The sequence below is a fragment of the Trachurus japonicus genome, chromosome 18 (genome assembly GCF_045865225.1).
Source record: "Trachurus japonicus isolate A0001 chromosome 18, Traja_1.0".
In the NCBI taxonomy this organism is placed as follows: Eukaryota; Metazoa; Chordata; class Actinopteri; order Carangiformes; family Carangidae; genus Trachurus; species Trachurus japonicus.
The window spans coordinates 548,523-570,117 of record NC_140924.1 but is presented as its reverse complement, the minus strand read 5'-3'; the positions used below and the strand labels follow the sequence as shown (position 1 = coordinate 570,117).

Sequence of the window (21,595 nt, the reverse complement as noted above, 5' to 3'; positions counted from 1 at the left end):
TCGAACCTCGGATTCAGGAGGAACAATGAGGTTTTCGTCCTGGCCGTGGAACACTGGACCAGCTCTACACCCTCCGCAGGGTGCTCGGGGGCGCATGGGAGTTTGCCCAACCAGTTGTTGTGTTCATAACAAATAGAATGTGATCACTAGTTATAACATCCGGCCGCTAGAAGCGCTAGAGGGACGGTGAAGGGAGAAAAGGAAAGAGAGGAAAAGAAGAAGTGTACAGATGATGTAAAGGAGAAGTAAAGATGGCGATCCCGTACGTGTCTGTGTTTATTGTGTTCGGTAGTTCACCAGCATAACAAGTGGCGACGAGGATAAAAGAAAAAGCAAACGAAGATGGCTCTGCTCGGATTACAACCCCCTTCTGCGTTCCTGGAGTGCCCGGGAGAACCGAAAGTAGCGTTTGACGCTTGGAAAAAGTTGTTTGATAACTACCTGCTCGCGATCGGTGGATCTGCCTTTTCTGCAGAGAGGAAAAGAGCCCTTCTAATTCACTGTCTGGGAACAGAGGGACAGAGACTTTATAATACTTTACCCCTTCCTGCTGATACGTATGATGGATCCGTGCTGGCTCTACAGACGTTTTTCACTCCAAAAGTTAACGTCGTTGCTGAGAGGTACCATTTTAGGCAGCGTGCTCAAGCTGTGGGTAAGTCAATTGATCACTATTTGGCAGCGCTGCATGAGCTTGCCAAAACATGCAATTTTGGCGCTATGGAAGGTGAAATGCTGCGTGATCAAATAGTTGAGAAGACATGCACGCCTCGGATACGTGAAAGACTGTTAATAGAACCTGAATTAACACTTGACAAAACACTTACCTTGGCCAGAATGATGGAAACTGCCCTGATTGATGCTAAAACGTTCAGGGATGCTGAAACGAAGCATGTTAATGCAGTGTACAGACAAGGAAATAAGATGCCTGTGAAACAGAAGGAGGACAAACGAAGGGAGAACAGCCAGTGTTACAGATGTGGCTCACCGAGTCACCTTGCTAATGACCAGTCTTGCCCTGCAAGGAATGCCAAATGCAAAAAGTGTGGGAAAACAGGCCATTTTGCTCGGGTTTGCAAATCATCTACTACATCAGTAAATTAAGTGGATTTACCTGAGGTGACGGTACTATGTGTCAACAGGAAGTCAGTTAAAGGGAAACTGTTCGGAAATTTCACTGTAGCCACATCACAGTCTCAAAGCTATACCTGTAATATGCTAGTTGACACTGGATCTGGTGCTTCAATAATTTCCAAACACATATACATGGCACACTTCAAGAAAAGCAAACTCAGCCCACCCACAGTACAACTGCAGACATACTCAAAACACAGACTGCGAGTACTTGGACGCCTTGAAGCTACAGTCACTTACCACAATAAGAGTGTCACTGGATTTTTCAATGTTGTCAAGTCCGGCATACCACTGATTGGGCTGGATTTGTGTGAAGCCCTTGACATTGAGATAAAAGGAGGACGTTTGGTGGGACCTCCACCTGACCCCATAATGGACTGTGCAATGATTTCCCCACCAGAACCACTGCTCTCATCCACAGCTCACAGAGTGGAGAAGGAAATTGGACACGCCAAGAACTTTGTGCATAAAGTACAAATCCGGCCAGAGGTGAAACCTGTGCAGCAAAAGCTCCGCCGCTTGCCACTGTCAGTGAGGGAGGCTGTAACCAAAGAACTGAATGAACTGGAAGAGCAAGGAATCATTGAGAAAATTGACTCTTCTGAATGGGTGTCCCCCATTGTTGTCACCAGTAGGAAAAATGGAAAGATCCGCATGTGCGTGGACATGAGGGAACCTAACAAAGCAGTGGTGCCTGACAGCCACCCCCTGCCACTGATTGAGGACTTGCTGTCAGAGCTGCGTGGATCTGGAATGTACTCCACTTTGGACCTGAAGAGTGCCTACCATCAACTGGAATTGCACAAGGAGAGCAGAAGGTTTACTGCTTTTATTACGCATGAAGGTCTATATCAGTACTGCAGAGTGCCTTATGGACTAAGCTCCGCCCCTGCTGCATTCCAAAAGATGATGACAAACATTCTCAAGGGGTTGCAGGGCGTACAGTGCTACTTGGACGACGTCATCGTCTATGGCTCCTCACAAGCTCACAAGCAGATCATGACGTCAATCTGGAAGCTGTCCTACGCCGCATTCAGGACGCTGGTCTGAAATTAAATAAAGAAAAATGCCTCTTCCGCCAGACTACACTGGACTTCCTTGGCTATAGACTCTCACCTGATGGCTTGGAGCCTAATGATTCTCATGTCAAAGCAATCCTGGATGCCCCTGCACCTGTCGATGCAGCTTCCCTGCGTTCGTTCCTAGGTCTAAGTGCATGGTATAGCAAGTTTATGCCTAACTATGCCAGCATTGTGGAACCTATGAGAGCTCTGCTGCGAAAGAACATTGCATTCACCTGGAATGATGGAGCACAAGCGAGCTTTGAACGAGTTAAGGGCATGATTGCCAATGGACCAGCACTGAAACTGTTTGACCCCCATAAGCTTACAGTGGTCTCCACCGACGCTTCTGATTATGGGCTTGGAGCCGTTTTAACACAAGTTAATGATGCTGGAGAAGAAGCTTTTGCCTCTCGTAGCCTATCGGATGCTGAAAGAAAATACTCCATTGTAGAAAAGGAGGCCCTGGCATGTGTATGGGATGCTGAAAAGTGGCGTGTGTAGCTCTGGGGAAGAAAATTCCTGCTACGCACGGATCATCAAGCACTGACCACGCTCTTGACCACAAAAGGGAATAACCGGGCTGGTCTTCGCATTGCCAGGTGGTCTGCCCGTCTCATGGAGTTCAATTATGATTTCCAATACAGGTCTGGATCACAAAATAATGTTGCAGACTGCTTGTCCAGACTACCACTCCCTGGAACTGTCATGGATTACACAGAGACTGTGGAGTCAGTTGCAGCAATAATGACAGACACCAATGCAATTTCTATGGAACACTTTAAAGCTGAATGCCACTCCTGCCCCGTTCTTACCAAGCTCCGTGCACAAATTCCAAACACATGGCCAGGGAAAAAGACTGCTGTTGATCCTGACTTACAACCTTATTACATGATACATGATGAACTGTCTATTGTGGATGAATGTGTTGTCAGAGGCACTTACCGCCTTGTGGTACCAGAGTCCCTCCAGAGACACCTGATTGACATTGCTCATGAGACCCATCAGGGAATTGCTCGCACCAAACAACGTCTGAGAGAACTGTACTGGTGGCCAGGAATGGACAGTCAGGTGGAAGCTCTCATCAAGGTGTGTGCTACATGTAGACAAAATGATAAGTCAGCTGTGACCCACAATGCACCACTACACCCTATTCCATTACCAGCAGCTGCTTGGGAGAAGGTTGGCATTGACATCGTTGGTCCTTTTGAGACAGCACCGAGGCACTGCAGGTTTGTGGTCACGCTAGTGGATTACTACAGCAAATGGCCAGAAGTTGCTTTTGTCACACACATTGATACAACAACAATTATCCAGTTTCTAACAGCCATATTTTCACGAGAGGGGAACCCAAGGGAGCTAGTGAGTGACAATGGTACACAGTTCATCTCTGCTGAATTCAAGGAATTTCTCAAGCAAAGAGAAATTGTGCACTCCAGAACATCTGTGTACTATCCCCGTGCTAACGGAGAAGTGGAACGGTTCAACAGAGTGCTGAAAGACTGTCTGCAGACTGCTTCAATACAAGGTACACCTTGGAAATCATTCATACAATCCTTTCTTATGGATTACAGAGCAACCCCTCATGCAACCACAGGAGTCAGTCCTTCATCTCTCCTCCATGGAAGGCAAATGAGAACAAAACTCCAGATCCTGGATGTCATTCCTACCACAGTGAATGAAGGTGCTGTGAGAGAAAGAGTGAAAGACAAGCAGGAAAAATCGAAACAATACACCGATGTGAAGAGAAGTGCAAAACACCAGCACTTTTACCCAGGTGACCAGGTTCGGGTCAGAAAACCATGGAAAGTTAAGAAAGGAGAACAAAAGTTCACACCACCACGAACTGTGGTGAGACAGAAAGGCCCCAACACATATCTGCTTGATGATGGGAGGACGTGGAATGCGTCGCATCTGTCTGCACTACCAGCGTTAGACGCTGCAGTGAGCATGGACAGAGACGAGGGAAATCCCCAGCAGGCGGCCCATGCTCACCTAGAGACTACTGAACAACTTAGACCTGACAGGGATAGAAATTCCCCTGCTTGGACCAAAGACTATATTCTGGGGTAGACTAACAGGGGTCACCTGCCTACATAGGCTAAGAACTGTTTCAGTTGAAATGTTAGAAAAAAAAAAGAGAAAAGAAACAGAAGATAATTGTACATTGATACTGTTGGTGACTAATATTGTTATTATTTATGCATTAGCTTTGCTCAGTTGTTGACAGCTATTACATAACTCCTTACTTTTGATAGATGTTCATGTATGCTCTTGATTCAAAAGGCTGGTTAAGTTATTTACTGTGAACAGTGTTAGGCCCAGTGCAGCATCGAGAATGTTGTTATTCTGAATGAGTGGTTTTCAAATGTTATGTTACGGAAGAAGTTAGCTTTACTGAAAGGGGAAAATGTTGTGTTCATAACAAATAGAATGTGATCACTAGTTATAACATCCGGCCGCTAGAAGCGCTAGAGGGACGGTGAAGGGAGAAAAGGAAAGAGAGGAAAAGAAGAAGTGTACAGATGATGTAAAGGAGAAGTAAAGATGGCGATCCCGTACGTGTCTGTGTTTATTGTGTTCGGTAGTTCACCAGCATAACACCAGTCCACATGTGTTTTGTGGACTTGGAGAAGGCTTTCGACCGTGTCTCACGTGGCATCCTGTGGGAGGTGCTCCGGGAGTATGGGGTCGGAGGCCCTCTGCTGAGGGCTGTACGGTCCCTGTATGACCGGAGCAGGAGTTTGGTTTGCATTGCCAGCAGTAAGTCAGACCTGTTCCCGGTGCGTGTTGGACTCAGGCAGGGCTGCCCTTTGTCACCGGTTCTGTTCATTATTTTTATGGACAGAATTTCTAGGTGCAGCCAAGGGCCGGAGGGGGTACGGTTCGGGAGCCACTTGATCTCATCCCTGCTCTTTGCGGATGATGTTGTCCTGTTGGCTCCCTCAAGCCAGGACCTTCAGCATGCACTGGGGCGGTTTGCAGCCGAGTGTGAAGCAGCTGGGATGAGAATCAGCACCTCTAAGTCCGAGGCCATGGTTCTCGACCGGAAAAAGGTGGTTTGCACCGTCCAGGTCGGGGGAGAGTTCCTGCCTCAGGTGGAGGAGTTTAAGTATCTTGGGGTCTTGTTTACGAGTGAGGGAAGGATGGAGCGTGAGATTGACAGGCGGATCGATGCAGCGGCTGCAGTAATGCGGTCATTGTATCGGTCCGTCATGGTGAAGGAGCTGAGCCGAAAGGCAAAGCTTTCGATTTACCGGTCAATCTACATTACCACCCTCACCTATGGTCATGAACTCCGCTCCTGCCTCGTCTTTACCTCTATCTGTTCCTGAGCCAGCTGACCTGACTTCTGTACCTCCAATTTATCATGACCTAGCCCCTGTTTTCTGTAACATCATGCACTATCATTACCACCTCACCGGCCGTATGACTGTGCTTTTGACCTGCAGCCTGGCGCCACGCATCCCCGCAGTCGCCTGTACAACCTCTCTCGTCCTGAGCGGGACGCTTTGAAAGAATACATCCGGGACTCCTTGGCTGCAGGTATCATCAGACCATCCTCTTCCCCAGTGGGTGCAGGGGTTTTTTTGTTGGAAAGAAAGATGGTACACTCCGACCTTGTATCGATTTCCGGGAATTAAACAACATAACCATCAAGAATACCTATCCTCTGCCTTTAATCAATTCTGCTTTTTCCCCTCTTCATGGAGCTAAGATCTTTACCAAGCTGGACCTGAGAAACACGTACCGTCTCATCCGTGTCAGGGAGGGGGATGAGTGGAAGACCACCTTTAATACCTCCCTGGGCCATTTTGAATATCTGGTGATGCCTTTCGGTCTAACAAACGCTCCAGATATTTTTCAGGCTTTCATGAATGATGTGCTTTGCGACATGATAGGACGGTTTGTCTTCATCTATCTGGACGATATCCTCATCTTCTCACCTGACCTTGACACTCACCAGCAGCACGTCCGTCAGGTACTCCAACGTCTGTTGGAGAACAAGTCATTTGTTAAGCCTGTCAAATGTGAATTCCATGCTTCCACTGTCTTTTTTGGGCTATGCCATCACACAGGGGCAGGTGAAGATGGATCCAGCTAAGGTTGAGGCAGTGTCTGAGTGGCCTGCCCCCACAACCCGAAAGCAGTTGCAGAGGTTTTTGGGGTTTTCCAATTTCTACCGGCGTTTCATCAAGAACTATATTCGCCTGGCTGCCCCTCTCACTGCTCTGACCTCAACCTCTCAGAGTCTGCAGAGGCTGAGATCTTGTTTCAGGAACTTAAGGACCACTTCACCTCAGCTCCCATACTCACCCAGGTGGATCCAGATCTTCAGTTTGTGGTCGAGGTGGATGCTTCAGAGACTGGGGTAGGAGCTATTCTTTCTCAACGTTCTCCCACTGAGCATAAACTGCATCCTTGTGCTTTCTACTCCCACAAGCTGTCCCCCGCAGAAAAAAACTATGATGTTGGAAACTGGGAACGTCTGGCAGTCAAACTGGCACTGGAGGAGTGGCGTCATTGGTTGGAGGGAGCCAACCAGCCTTTCATTGTGTGGATGGACCATAAGAACCTGGCCTACATCCAGACGGCCAAGCGTCTCAACCCACGACAAGCCATGTGGGCCTTGTATTTTGGAAGGTTCAATTTCACTTTGATTTATCACCCTGGTTCCAGGAACACCAAGCCAGATGCCCTGTCCCACCAGTTCACAGCCGATGCGCCTCCTGAATCAGATCCCATTCTGCCCCCATCCTGCATTGTGGCCTCTGTGACCTGGGACATTGAGTCCCGTGTGTGCCACGCCCAGAAGACTCAACCTGATCCAGGTAATGGCCCTCCTAACTCCCTTTTTGTCCCAGAATCAGTCCGCTCTGAAGCGCTCCAGTGGGCCCATCCAACCAGACTTACCTGTCATCCCGGGGTGGGTCGTACTTTGGCCTTCCTTCGGCGGCGTTTTTGGTGGCCGACCATGGACAGGGACACCAGGGGCTTTGTGACTGCTTGCCCGGTCTGTGCTGCGAACAAGACTTCAACTCAACCCCCCTCTGGTCTACTACGCCCCCTGCCTCTACCCAGTCGTCCCAGGTCACACATCGCCTTGGATTTTGTGACCGGCCTTCCCCCATCGAATGGTAACACAGTCATTTTAACTATTGTTGACAGATTTTCCAAATCAGCCCATTTCATTCCTCTGCCAAAACTCCCCTCCTCCAGAGAGACTGCAGACCTTCTGGTCTCTCAGGTGTTTAGTTTAAAAGGTATCCCCATTGATGTTGTGTCAGACAGAGGTCCCCAGTTCATTTCGCGGGTATGGAAAGCTTTCTGCTCTGCTCTTGGGTGTTCTGTAAGTCTCTCCTCTGGGTTTCATCCACAGACCAATGGCCAGACCGAACGAGTTAACCAGGAGCTGGAGGCCGCCCTTCACTGTGTGGTCTCAACTAACCCCTCCCGGTGGAGTTCGGAGCTACCATGGGTGGAGTACGCCCATAACACCCTCACCAATGCCTCTCTAGGTATGACACCATTTGAATGTTGTCTTGGACACCAACCCCCCTTGTTTCCAAGTCAGGAGGAGGGGGTGGCCGTGCCCTCGGTCCAGAACCATCTGCGCCGCTGCCGCCGCACATGGAGGACAGCTCGGGTGGCACTTCTCCGTGCATCCAATAGGGCCCGGACCTATGCAGACCGTCACCGTGCTGTGGCTCCGGTTTACACCCCTGGTCAGAAGGTATGGCTGTCACCTCGGAACATTCCTTTGAGGGTGAGTCACAAAAGCTGTCCCCACGTTTCATTGGGCCATTTGTTGTTGATCGTGTTATCAACCCTTCTGCAGTCCGGTTGAAGCTCCCTGCATCTCTTCGCATTCACCCTACCTTTCATGTGTCCCAAATCAAGCCTGTCCGCTCGAGTCCTCTGTCTCCCCCCACAGCAGGACCTCCTCCTCCTCGGCAGATTGATGGCCACCCTGCATACACAGTTCAGAGGCTGTTGGATGTTCGACGCAGGGGACGAGGTTGGCAATACCTTGTGGATTGGGAGGGCTATGGGCCCGAGGAGCGTGCCTGGATTCCTCGACGACTCATCTTGCACCCCTCCCTCATTCGGGACTTCCATGCCCGCCACCCTGACAGGGCCATTCGGGCGCTAGGAGGTGCCCATAGGAGGGGGGGTACTGTTACAGCTGCTGTTTGAGTGTGTGTGTGTGGTGAGTGATTTCAGGTGTGCTGAGACGGAGCAGAGCCCCATCAGCTGCATCTCATCCTGCAGTCACCTCAGCCTACTTCTACTCAGCCCTGCCACACCCTCGCTGCCAGATCGTAGCTACTGTTCAGTCAGTACACAGCTCGACTCTAGCTTCTAGACCAAGACTTGAGATAACCTGCCCCCCTCCACAGACACCCCGGACCCTCAGCTTGTCTTTGAAACAAAGAATAAAACTTGTGAAATTCCACCTGTACTGTACTTCTCCTTCTGTCCGCATTTGGGTCCTCACACTACTGTCCCCTTAACACGACTGCAGCGAGGACTGTGCCTCTATACATGGGGCGCCCGCTCTAACCACTACGCCATGTGACGCCCCTGAGTTGGATGATTCTTGAGCTGTGTTTCTGATTCTCTGGTGAACTGTGGAGCCACTTCCACACCAGGACACAGTGTTATTTAAGTCAGCAGCTTTCAGTGGAGCAGTGATAGACGGACACCAGCAGCTACTCTGGTGGATGAAACTTCTGACTGAGGCTTCTCAGGAACATTCATTGTTGTGTTGTGCCTCTTTGATCAGAGAGTTTGTGTTGTGTGTCCATGACAGATCCTGAGATGTTAGAGTGAATCACTAACATGTGTCAGATTATTTTATTGATTATTATAGACTCTATGCTGTAGGTTCTTTTGAACCTCTTTTCAATTTTCTCGTTTCATTTAGTAAATGCATGAATTTTGTTTCTTTTTTTCAAACACCCTAAACCAAAACAATCTCAGAGCAGCTTCACAGAATGAACACTTCAACACAAACTGACAAATAGTGCGAGAGCTTTTCAACATTCAGTAGCTAACATCTGTTGTTTAGGTCTGAGTTCAGCTCCTCTGTTAAAGACGTTAAAACTGTTCAAATGTGTTGAATGTTTGTATTTTGTGTCAAAAGAACAAGAAACATGTCGACTGTTCAGTCCACACACACTGATGTCATGTTGTGTTCACTGTGTGAAGAGTTTTGGAAACGTGGTTGGAGCAACTAGAAAAACTATGACAAAACATCCACAATAATCAATAACTCATTAAACCCACTCATGGTTTGTAGTTTTATTTAGAAAGTTTATTACAGCTGATGAGACAGAACATCTGGATTAGAGGTTTAATGATGAAGACGATGAAGATGATGATGTCCATCAGGTCATATACAGGTGATCACAGGAGGAGAGCAGGTTAAAGCTGATAGGACAATATACAGGGACAACCATGACATCATCAGCCACAGCCAATCAGCTGCACTCGTTCCCTTTGATGAGGAAGAAGGTTCCAGCAGCCACGCCCAGCAGACCCACGGTCAGACCCAGTCCACAGAAGACAGCTGGTCCAACAGCTGGCTGCTGCACCTCCACATCTGGAGACACAGAGAGAGACATGTTAGAGACACACACAGCTGGCTGCTGCACCTCCACATCTGGAGACACAGAGAGAGACATGTTAGAGACACACACAGCTGGCTGCTGCACCTCCACATCTGGAGACACAGAGAGAGACATGTTAGAGACACACACAGCTGGCTGCTGCACCTCCACATCTGGAGACACAGAGAGAGACATGTTAGAGACACACACAGCTGGCTGCTGCACCTCCACATCTGGAGACACAGAGAGAGACATGTTAGACACACACAGCTGGCTGCTGCACCTCCACATCTGGAGACACAGAGAGAGACATGTTAGAGACACACACAGCTGGCTGCTGCACCTCCACATCTGGAGACACAGAGAGAGACATGTTAGAGACACACACATCTGGCTGCTGCACCTCCACATCTGGAGACACAGAGAGACATGTTAGAGACACACACATCTGGCTGCTGCACCTCCACATCTGGAGACACAGAGAGAGACATGTTAGAGACACACACATCTGGCTGCTGCACCTCCACATCTGGAGACACAGAGAGACATGTTAGAGACACACACAGCTGGCTGCTGCACCTCCACATCTGGAGACACATAGAGAGACATGTTAGAGACACACACAGCTGGCTGCTGCACCTCCACATCTGGAGACACAGAGAGACATGTTAGAGACACATCTGGCTGCTGCACCTCCACATCTGGAGACACAGAGAGAGACATGTTAGAGACACACACATCTGGCTGCTGCACCTCCACATCTGGAGACACAGAGAGAGACATGTTAGAGACACAGCTGGCTGCTGCACCTCCACATCTGGAGACACAGAGAGAGACATGTTAGAGACACATCTGGCTGCTGCACCTCCACATCTGGAGACACAGAGAGAGACATGTTAGAGACACACACATCTGGCTGCTGCACCTCCACATCTGGAGACACAGAGAGAGACATGTTAGAGACACACACAGCTGGCTGCTGCACCTCCACATCTGGAGACACAGAGAGAGACATGTTAGAGACACATCTGGAGACAGACACACAGAGCCTCACCCCAGAAGCGGGTCAGCGGTTGGTCCAGAGCCAGATGTGTGACGGTGCAGCCGTACGTGTCTCCCAGCTGTGGGACGACGTCCAGCCTGGACGTCTGTCTGAAGGAACCGTCACCGTTGGGATACGGAACGTTGATGCTGGATCCTTCAGTCACGTTCTGTCCGTTCTTGGTCCAGTGGACGAGGACAGGAGCAGGAAAGAAACCGGTCACATGACACAGCAGAGTGTTCTTCTGGCCCAGCTCCACCTTGTCCCGGTTGTAGACAACTGGACCGGACGGAGGATCTGAGACACAGGGACACAGAGACACAGAGACTCAGAGACACAGAGACACAGAGACTCAGAGACTCAGAGACACAGAGACACAGAGACTCAGAGACTCAGAGACACAGAGACTCAGAGACTCAGAGACACAGAGACAGAGACTCAGAGACACAGAGACAGAGACTCAGAGACACAGAGACTCAGAGACACAGAGACACAGAGACAGAGACTCAGAGACACAGAGACACAGAGACTCAGAGACACAGAGACACAGAGACAGAGACACAGAGACACAGAGATTCAGAGACACAGAGACTCAGAGACACAGACACAGAGACGCAGAGACTCAGAGACACAGAGACAGAGACTCCGGAGGATTAATCATTTGGTATAAATCTGATCTACATATTCAAATTGATCCCATAAAAATGGGCAAATACTACATATGGTTAAAACTAAAGAAAGAGCTCTTATTAACAGATAGAGAATTATTCATGTGTGCAATATATATCCCTCCCTCCGAATCCCCCTACTTCTCAGAAGACACCTTCCACAACCTAGAGACAGAGATAAGCCATTTCCAGGCCCAGGGAAATGTGCTCATCTGTGGAGACACAAATGCACGCACAGGAACACTCGCTGACCTCACAGATCCACAAGGAGACAAATACATCACAAATGGAAATATCTTTAACACTTTCACTCTGCCCCACAGGAACAATAGTGACCAGGTCATCAACAAGAGCGGAAGAGAGCTGGTGCAGCTCTGCCAGAGCCTCAGTCTGTACTTTGTCAACGGTAGGGTACGGGGGGACAGCCTGGGTAGATTCACCTATTGCTCACCTCTTGGCCACAGTACTGTAGACTACATGATCACAGACCTTGAACCTTCCTCTCTCAGCTCATTCACTGTTAAACCACTAACCCCTCTGTCTGATCACAGCCAAATTACCCTGTTTATTAAAAGATCAGACATTGAAAGGGTAAACACATAACCCAATAAGCTGTACAACATCAGAAACTCATACAGATGGGACCAAAACAGTACAGAACAATACCAAAGGGCAATTGACACCCCAAAAATCCAAACACTTTTAAATAATTTTTTGGATTGTACTTACGCTTGCAATAAAGAACACCTCAATCTAGCAGTGGACAATATTAACAATATATTCAGACAAACAGCAAAAGAAGCACAACTAAAATTGACCAAGAACAAACCAAAATCAATAACGAATAAAAACTGGTTTGATACAGATTGTAAAATGATTAGGAAAAATCTTAGAACGCTATCAAACCAAAAACACAGAGACCCCCACGATGCTGACTTACGCACTCTATACTGTGAAACCCTAAAACTCTACAAACGTACACTCAGACTCAAAAAACAGCAATATAACAAACAGCAACTGACAATAATTGAAGAGGCAATCAACACAAACAACTTTTGGCAACACTGGAAAAACCTAAACAAACCTCAACATCAAGAATTGGCCATACAAAACAGTGATGTATGGACCACTCATTTTAAAACACTGTATCACACTGTTCAAATTAATGCAAACACAGAACAATCTCAAATTCACGAGACGCTAACTAAATTAGAACTAGCTATAAAAAATTATCAGAATCCATTAGACTCACCCATTACTGAGCAGGAACTCCTAAAGAAACTGCAGACCCTCAAATCTAAAAAAGCTTGTGGGCCTGATGGCATCCTGAATGAGATGCTAAAACACATGGACAAAAAATTCCAACTGACCATATTAAAACTGTTCAATTTGGTTCTGAGTGTAGGTTTTTTTCCTGAGATCTGGAATCTCGGACTTATAACCCCAATATATAAAAACAGAGACAAATTTGACCCTAATAATTACCGAGGCATCTGTGTGAACAGTAATCTGGGGAAGGTTTTCTGTAATATTATGAACACCAGACTTATGAACTTCCTTACCAAACACAATGTCTTGAGCAAAAGTCAAATTGGATTTATACCAAAACAACGCACAACCGATTATATTTATACCCTACATACCCTAATTGATAAACATGTAAACCAAAATAAAACCAAAATGTATGCCTGTTTTATTGACTTCCAAAAAGCTTTTGATTCTATTTGGCATGTTGGATTGTTGTATAAAATGCTTGAGAGTGGCATAGGGGGTAAAACATACGATATCATTAAATCAATGTATTCTGGCAATATGTGCAGTGTAAAAATTGGTAACATGAGGACAGAATATTTTACCCAAGGTCGAGGCGTCCGTCAGGGCTGCAACCTCAGCCCTGCACTCTTCAATATCTATATTAATGAATTGGCAACCACCCTAGAAAAGTCCTCGGTACCTGGTGTAAGTCTCCACAATCAGGAGATAAAATGTCTTCTCTTTGCAGATGACCTGGTTCTGCTGTCCCCGACAGCACAGGGTCTACAGCAGAGCCTGGATCTGTTAGAGCATTACTGTCAGACCTGGGCCCTGACAGTAAACCTCAAAAAGACAAAAGCAATGATATTTCAAAAAAGATACAGATCCCAAGATATTCTACCTAAATTCTCAATTGGCACACAACAGGTAGAATACTGCACACACTACACCTATTTAGGAATAAAAATAAGTTCAACCGGAAATTTTAATGAGGCAGTTCATGAGCTGAGAGAGAAAGCACGCCGGGCTTTCTATGCCATAAAGAAAAATATACAAACCGAAATACCAACACGAATCTGGCTAAAATTAATTGAATGTGAGGTGTGGGGTCCACTTACAAAACACAACTTTATTCAGTGGGATAAACACCCCATTGAGACCCTGCATGCAGAGCTGTGTAAAATCCTTCTGCATGTCCAGAGGAAGGCGACAAACAATGCATGCAGGGCAGAATTAGGCAAATACCCACTAATAATAAAAATTCAAAAAAGAGCAATTAACTTTTGGACACATCTAAAACTAAGTGACCCCCTCTCGTATCATTTCCAAGCCCTGCAATGCCAAGACATGAGCAGTAGAAACCCCCTTACCCAACTGGTCCTGAGGCTGAGATCACAAACCTGCCCTACTGGCTCAGCCCAGGAACACAACACCTCACCAATCAGACCCAACCAGATGACTAAACATCTGAAACAAGACTACATCACTTATTGGCAAACACAAACAAAAACACAGAGCAAAATGCAGTGCTATTTGGCCCTAAATCGACAGTACACCACAGCAGATTATTTGAGCATGGTGACTGATCAGCAACGAACCCTGACAAAGTACAGACTGAGTGAACACAGCCTTGCTATTGAAACAGGGAGGCACAGGAAAACCTGGCTCCCTGCAGAGCAGAGGCTGTGCTGTCACTGCAGCCTTAACCAACCAGAAACAGAATTACATTTCCTCACCAAATGTGAAAAATATATAAATACTAGAAAATTTCCTCTGGGGAAATTTTGAAAGGCCCACGGGGCTACTGCCGGTTTTGCCATCTCTGTCAACATGGGAATCAAACCCACGATCTTAAGGTCAAGACAGAGCTGATCAGACACATGATCATCTTTCTATAAGCACTGATATGGAGGAGCTGTAACCACATTAGGTTAACTGTGTGTGTGTGTGTGTGTGTGTGTGTGTGTGTGTGTGTGTGTGTGTGTGTGTGTGTGTGTGTAATCACATGCAGTTACCTGTGTGTGTGTGTGTGTATAACCACATGAAGTTACCTGTGTGTGTGTGTGTGTGTGTGTGTATAATCACATGAAGTTACCTGTGTGTGTTAGAGTGTGGGAGAGGAGGAGTGTGTGTGTAACTGTAATCACATGAAGCTGGTTCTAGAGTCTGTGTGTGTGTCTGTGTGAATATGAGCTGCATCCTTAACGAGCAAGTTAACAAGCTCTGGCCTGAGGATCAAAGAGGTTACCACGGCGATAGGGGCCCCCGCAGGCTGAGACAGACAGAAACGTGGAGAAAAAGAGCCATTTTCTGCCTCTGCACCGGTCTCACATTTAGGCTTAGCATGACAAAACGGTAACTCCTATCAGAACAAAACACAGATCAACGTTGCTCTAAGGACTTACTGAAAATGTTGGTACGATTTGGTGTTTCTACAGTAAATATTTTGGCGACGCTGGCAGTTTTAAAACATCAGGCCGTTCTGCTCCTCTCAGAAAATATTTGTATTGGAGTCAATGAGGAGCAGAGACAGACGTGGCCGCACTTAGAGGCTCCAAGTTAAATTTTGTAAGTCTCTCTGATATTTTGAGCAGATGATGAGTGACAGAACAAGTTTGTCTACAAATTCTGAAAAAATTATGTGTGTGGAGTGTAAATTGTGGCCGGGCCGAGTTTGGAAAGAGAAAAAATCTGGAGTTTTTCTGGCATCTCTCCCACTCTAACCGATGATGTCACGCACTCTGACACGAACATTCCATGCTATTGATAGCTTTAAAGGCCCCATGGCATGAAAAATGTGATTGTGGTTATTTTTTCGTGCTTGGGGAGGTCTCCGGGCCACGTATATACTGTCCCATGCATCAAACTGGTCATAAACGGAGAAACACATACCGCCCATTTGTACGAACATTCTCTTTGAGACGAGCAGATAGCACTTCCTCCTTTCTGTGATGTCACACACAAGGTAACTCCGCCCACCGTGACCAGTTGTTTTTTTTTCAATTTTTATAAATGCAGCTTAGGTTTCAGTTACTTGCCTGTGATTGGCCCGACCACATGCCACTCAAAAACAGTCAGCCAATCAGAGGAGAGGTTCTCATTCTCTCTTCTGATTGGCCAAATGACCTGTGCCTGCTAGAGCTCCAGAAAGAGGCAACAGAAAGGGGCAGTAGAAACGATATTAAGCAGATCACAGGTACTCAAAACCAATGATACATCTTGTTAGGGATATCAGCAGGTAAGTAAACCCAGAGAAAAGTGCACAGCATGGGGCCTTTAAGTGACGTGACTTCCCAGGGCCCTGGCGGTCAAAAGCAACATTCCAAAATGGCCCCGCAATGGACTTTCTATGGACAAACAACCGAGTAATGACTTAAATCATCTGCCAGCAGCCGAGAAAGAAAGATATAATAACAACTTTGAAGTTTTGGGCACTTGTGACCCATATTCAACACCAGCTGCTGTATAGGAGCTGTTTAAGATGACCAGTTCCCTGCCGAAGCTCGAGTTGGGCGATGAGAATCCATCATCCTCCCCCGCTTGTTATGGTTCAACTGGTTTCTGATTAAAAGCCCCATTTTGTAGTTTTTTGATCTTAAAATAAAGTTTCTGAACTCATTGAAGTGGTAGAAATGTACCTGTAACTTTCCTGTGTGGGAACACCGTCCTGGTACCGCAGCTCCGCTGAGCTCCACAGTCTGAGCTCACATTGTGTCGCGAAAAATTCGTACACTGTTGAGAAAAGTAATAGCACACCGATCCCGATCAAGACACACGTTTTGATATATAGTTTGGCCTAGTAGCGAACCGAAATCTGGCCGGAAGTGGAAAAATAACTAGAAACAGCATTTCCTAACGGAACATGCGTGTGAATGCTGAAACCCAATGCTGAACCATGCTGAATTAGCAGAATAAATTGACTGGCTCCTTCTCCTGCTGCTGTGAAAAAAAATGCATTGGACTGAATGAGAGCAGAGAGCTCCCTGGCTGCAATTATTATCTAAGTCTCTTTGCATTTTTGACCAGAATTTTAGCCAGAAGACAAGTGTGGCTACAAAACTGGACAAAAATAATTTGTCTAGAGTTTAATTTGCAGAAAAAGTTAAATATTTTAAAAAGTATAAATAGCCCGGGCACTGATCCCTGCAGCTATTTCATAGCTGTAGGGATCAGTGCCCAGTGCGATTGCCCGTGGCCCTAATTAGTAGTAAGGGCAACATATGAAAATCTGGGAACTAAATCCTTACCAAGAAATTTCTCCACAATTGTCTTTAGGAACGTGCGTAATATCATGTCTTAAAATGTTGAAATTCACCCATAAACACTGGCTATTGTACAAAACCTCGCAGTGCAAACAAATGTATGATGATGTCTACTGACCTATCTATTTTACTATTATTTATTTATTTTTCTACTTTCATATTATATCTATAGTACTCATGTTATGACCATGAAATATCTCTGTGCTTGATGTGCTGTGTTCTTTACTTTTTTCTTTCCTTTTTCCCTCTTCTCTTTTTCCTCCACTTATTTTTTCTCTTCATTTTATTTGTATTTTCTTTTTTCATTTTTCTCCTCATTGAAAATCAATAAACATATTAAAAAAAAAAAAAAAAATGTTGAAATTCAACTCCCGTGGGAAACCCCCTAAAAAACAACTCAAAGTTGGGGTACCCGTAACTGGATTTTTGAACATTCCGAAATGTTAAATTTGGCCTTACGTAACTTGTGAGGGGTCAAACTAGGGGTTTTTCATGATTCTGAGTTGATCGCAAACATTAGTTTTACGCCCAAAACACTCCTTGGTGGAGAAAATACAGCCACACCCACTTTTCTTGTTCATCGGAACCCCCACTACCACCAATAGAATGTATTGCAGAGAAGCCATTCCTTATCATTGCAGAGGTTGTGTTACATAATACTACTAAATACTCAATATAATATAACTTTTATTCTACCCTTTTTCTATAGGACATTATACAGACCCTCCAGGATTTTATGATGTCACAATTGCAACTATTAATGCAAATTCAATCAGGAATTCTTTGGCCTTGCCACTGCAACTTTTCAGCAAATTTGCTGTCATGGACCGCTGTGGCTACTAGCTGTGGCTAGCTGTGGTCAGCTGTGGCCACAGTGTTTCCATTACGGTTTTTTTGCATGTCTGTGTTTTTATTACTAGTTATTGTTATTGATAACATGCATAAGAAACTTAAAAATTGTGGTAACACTTTATTTGATGCCTATCTCTATAATGCATTATTATCATACTTATAATGAGTTATAATGCAGTTATAGCACTGTATAACTATAGTTATAAACACTCATAAATGATCATAATGCTTTATAACAATAAGCATAACACACTATAAAGCATTATATCATGACTAATAAGGTCAGGTATTATAATACGTTATAATTGTTAGTAACTCGCTGACAATGCCCACATTTATGCATTATAAATATAGTTATAATGTGTTACAATTGGCTTATAGTCGTGTATAACTATCATAATAAACACTCATAAATGATCATAAGGCTTTATAACAATAAGCATAACACATCATAGAGCATTATAACTCTATTATAATACTTTATAAAATGCTCTACAATGTGTTATGCTAAATGTTATAAAGCCTTATAATAATTTATGAGTATTTATAATGATGGTTATACACTTTTATAAGCCAATTATAACACATTATAAGTATATTTATAATGTTTTATCGACGTGGGCATGGTCAGCGAGTTACTAACAATTATAATGTATTATAATACCTGACCTTATAAGTCACAATACAATGTTTTATAGTGTGTTATGATTATTGTTATGAAGTATTGATTATTGTTATAAAGCATTATGATCATTTATGAATGTTTATAATTATAGTTATACAGTGCTATAACTGCATTATAACTCATTATAAGTATAATGCATTATAGAGATAGGCGTCAAAGTCTTACCAAAATGGTTATTAGTTGGCTAACAGTAAATAATATGGTTAGTTAGCCAACTCCTATGTGCGACTGAATCTGATGACCATCTGACCATTTTATTTTCCTAAATGCTAGCTGACTGCTCCATTAGCTATCAAACTAGGATAACATGGTGTAGGCCTAATTGTCTTCACGAGGATTTTTGCAGTTAGGTTTAGGCGGTGATCTACTATACTCAATAGAATACATTAGAGATACAGTAAGCTATTCCTGCATGACAGAGGATTTCTTTAATGTCACAAAAAACTTCTACTATTACTACTGAATACTTAATATAACTTATATTCTACCTTTTTACATTGTTGGACATTAATCTAGCACACACGTCAATCTCATGTCAAAAACCTGGGGGCCAGATCTGTCCTGCGATACACTTTTATATGGCCTTCAAGAAAAATATTATGTTAATTATGGCCCACCAATATAGCATTCACATTACTCACATTACAAATCCCATAATACACTACAACAGCTACCATACGGTCATGACCAAGCAATAGGCCCAAGCTGGAATGAACAAGTCTGTGACACACTGCAACATCTATCTTTTTCCATTCTTCAAAAACGACCTCTTAGAGCCTGGATGCTCGATGGAGATTGATGCTCAGTGTGTGTGCAGATTAACATTATCATGTTTGCAATCAATGTAGCAGCACTGTGTATTTTTTGTGCTTTTCCTATCTTCATTTCGAACAAACTTGTTTCAGTTGTTGCTGGTATGTGAAATCTGGTGCATGTCCACTGTCTTTTCTCTCTCGCTGCTTGCTACCGATCTGCATAATAAATTACATTTATAATAACTTTTTTAATAAATTTAGCGACACCACAAAATCCTGGAGGGTCTGTATAATGTCCTATAGATAAAAAGGTAGAATAAAAGTTATATTATATTGAGTATATTTAGTAGTATTATGTAACACAACCTCTGCAATGCTAAGGAATGGCTTCTCTGCAATACATTCTATTGGTGGTAGTGGGGGTTCCGATGAACAAGAAAAGTGGGTGTGGTTGTTTTTTTCTCCACCAAGGAGTGTTTTGGGCGTAAACTAATGTTTGCGATCAACTCAGAATCATGAAAAACCCCTAGTTTGACCCCTCACAAGTTACTTGAGGCCAAATTTAACATTTCGAAATGTTCAAAAATCCAGTTACGGGTACCCCAACTTTGAGTTGTTTTTTAGGGGGTTTCCCACGGGAGTTGAATTTCAACATTTTAAGACATGATATTACGCACGTTCCTAAAGACAATTGTGAAGAAATTTCTTGGTAAGGATTTAGTTCCCAGATTGGTCAAATATCTGCTAAAATGCCCTTACTATAGAGAAACATATTTCCTAAAATTTGAATCTATAACAAAAGGTTTTTTAAAACTATCAGATGAAGAAAAACTTCCCATCCTGCTGGGGGAAGAACCAAAGAATAATAAACTAGCAGCAGTCTATGTCTGTGCTGTCATAGACTGAGGGACAGGAAGTGACACTCATCAGCTGACACAAATGTTGTTGTTTGTTGTTTTGTTTATTGTATTTACAATGATTATACGTTTTTCTTCAGTAATGACAACACTATACTGTAAATGTTGTTTTCCTTAATTGTCATGATTATTATTATTTTTCTTTAATTCCAAACGCTTGCTTTGGCAATATATACAATGTATGTCATGCCAATAAAGCTATTTGAATTGAATTGAATTGAATTGACTCAGAGACTCAGAGACAGAGACACAGACACAGACACAGAGAAAGACACTCAGCTGGATACAGGTGGTGATGTTGGTCTTTGTTACCATAGATACATTAAGTGGGCGTGTCCTTCTCTGTCATATGTAAATTAATCTTCCTACAGATCAATAAGCTGATCAACTGAATCAATAATAACGACCTGATGATTTCTACATATTAATGAGTTCATTAACTGAAGTGACTCAGTGAGGATCAGACTTTACCTTTGTTCAGTGGGATGTCCTTCATGGCATTAAGTAGGGTCTTCAGGTTCTGTTTGCAGGCCTGTTGCATGGCCACAGCACCATCATAAGTTCCCTCCTGGTAGGTCATATGATCAACGAAACTGGGCTGAGGCTCCACTCCCTTCTTGTTGACGAAGTCTGCAACCCAGATCTCTTCTCCATCCAGAGCGTAGACCTGCTCTCCATCAGAGTCTGAACATCCAGTGACTTGAAGGTCCATATGGTCACCTGGACAGACAAGACCTGGGTCACTGACTGTCTGTAGTTAGACAACTGTCTGTGGTTATCTCAGTGTCAGTAGTTGTGTCAGTAGTTGTCTCAGTGTCAGTAGCTGTCTTAGTGTTAGTAGTTGTGTCAGTAGCTGTCTCAGTGTCAGAGTTGTGTCAGTAGTCATGTCAGTAGTTGTGTCAGTAGTCGTGTCAGTAGCTTTTTACTCACCGTCAGCACAGACACAGACGACACAGCCGAGGAAGAGGAGCAGCTCCGACACCTTCATCATGGTCTTCGTCAGTAGTTCACTGACACAGTCTGAGCGTCTGTTGACCTGAGAGACGACCGACAGCAACTGACAGCGAGTCCGGCAGCGGCTCGGTCTTAGAGTCCCAGCAGCCAATCACAGAGCAGAGAGCCGGTGATGTCATCAGTGTCCGGGTAGAGGAGGCAGCAGCTGAAGAGAAACTTTCTGCAGACGCTGCGTTCAAGTGCTGCAGGAAAACTCAGTGTGGTCACAGTGACAGAGTCAGAGCTGCTGCTGAGCACCAGAGGAGAGCGTGGTGAAGTCCTACTGGAACACAAGCACCTGAACGCACCATGGGCTCAAACACAGGGGAGTTCACTCTGAGAGAAAAGTGTGTTTTGAA

At 44.8% G+C, this 21,595-nt stretch overlaps 1 protein-coding gene across 1 annotated transcript; it reads right to left on the bottom strand.

Moving 5' to 3' along the window:
• Positions 1 to 9,542: 9,542 nt before the first annotated feature.
• LOC146968227 (RLA class II histocompatibility antigen, DP alpha-1 chain-like) lies at positions 9,543 to 21,330 on the bottom strand. Its single transcript, XM_085806298.1, has 4 exons — positions 21,174 to 21,330; positions 20,715 to 20,963; positions 10,863 to 11,147; positions 9,543 to 9,801 (listed from the first exon to the last, which is right to left on the bottom strand). Exons 1-4 carry the CDS (start codon positions 21,232 to 21,234, stop codon positions 9,680 to 9,682), a joined length of 717 nt encoding a protein of 238 aa, XP_085662424.1. The 5' UTR covers positions 21,235 to 21,330; the 3' UTR covers positions 9,543 to 9,679.
• Between the last annotated feature and the right edge of the window lie 265 nt (positions 21,331 to 21,595).

Bases quoted from the DNA above. Each gene is read 5' to 3' on its own strand.
- LOC146968227 (XM_085806298.1), bottom strand. From the start codon at position 21,234: ATGATGAAGGTGTCGGAGCTGCTCCTCTTCCTCGGCTGTGTCGTCTGT. The intron at 11,148-20,714 runs GTAAAGTCTGAT...CCTGTGTCTCAG, and splicing joins GGACATCCCACTGAACAAAG to ATCCTCCGTCCGGTCCAGTT. The intron at 9,802-10,862 runs GTGAGGCTCTGT...CTGTGTCTCCAG, and splicing joins ACCGCTGACCCGCTTCTGGG to ATGTGGAGGTGCAGCAGCCA.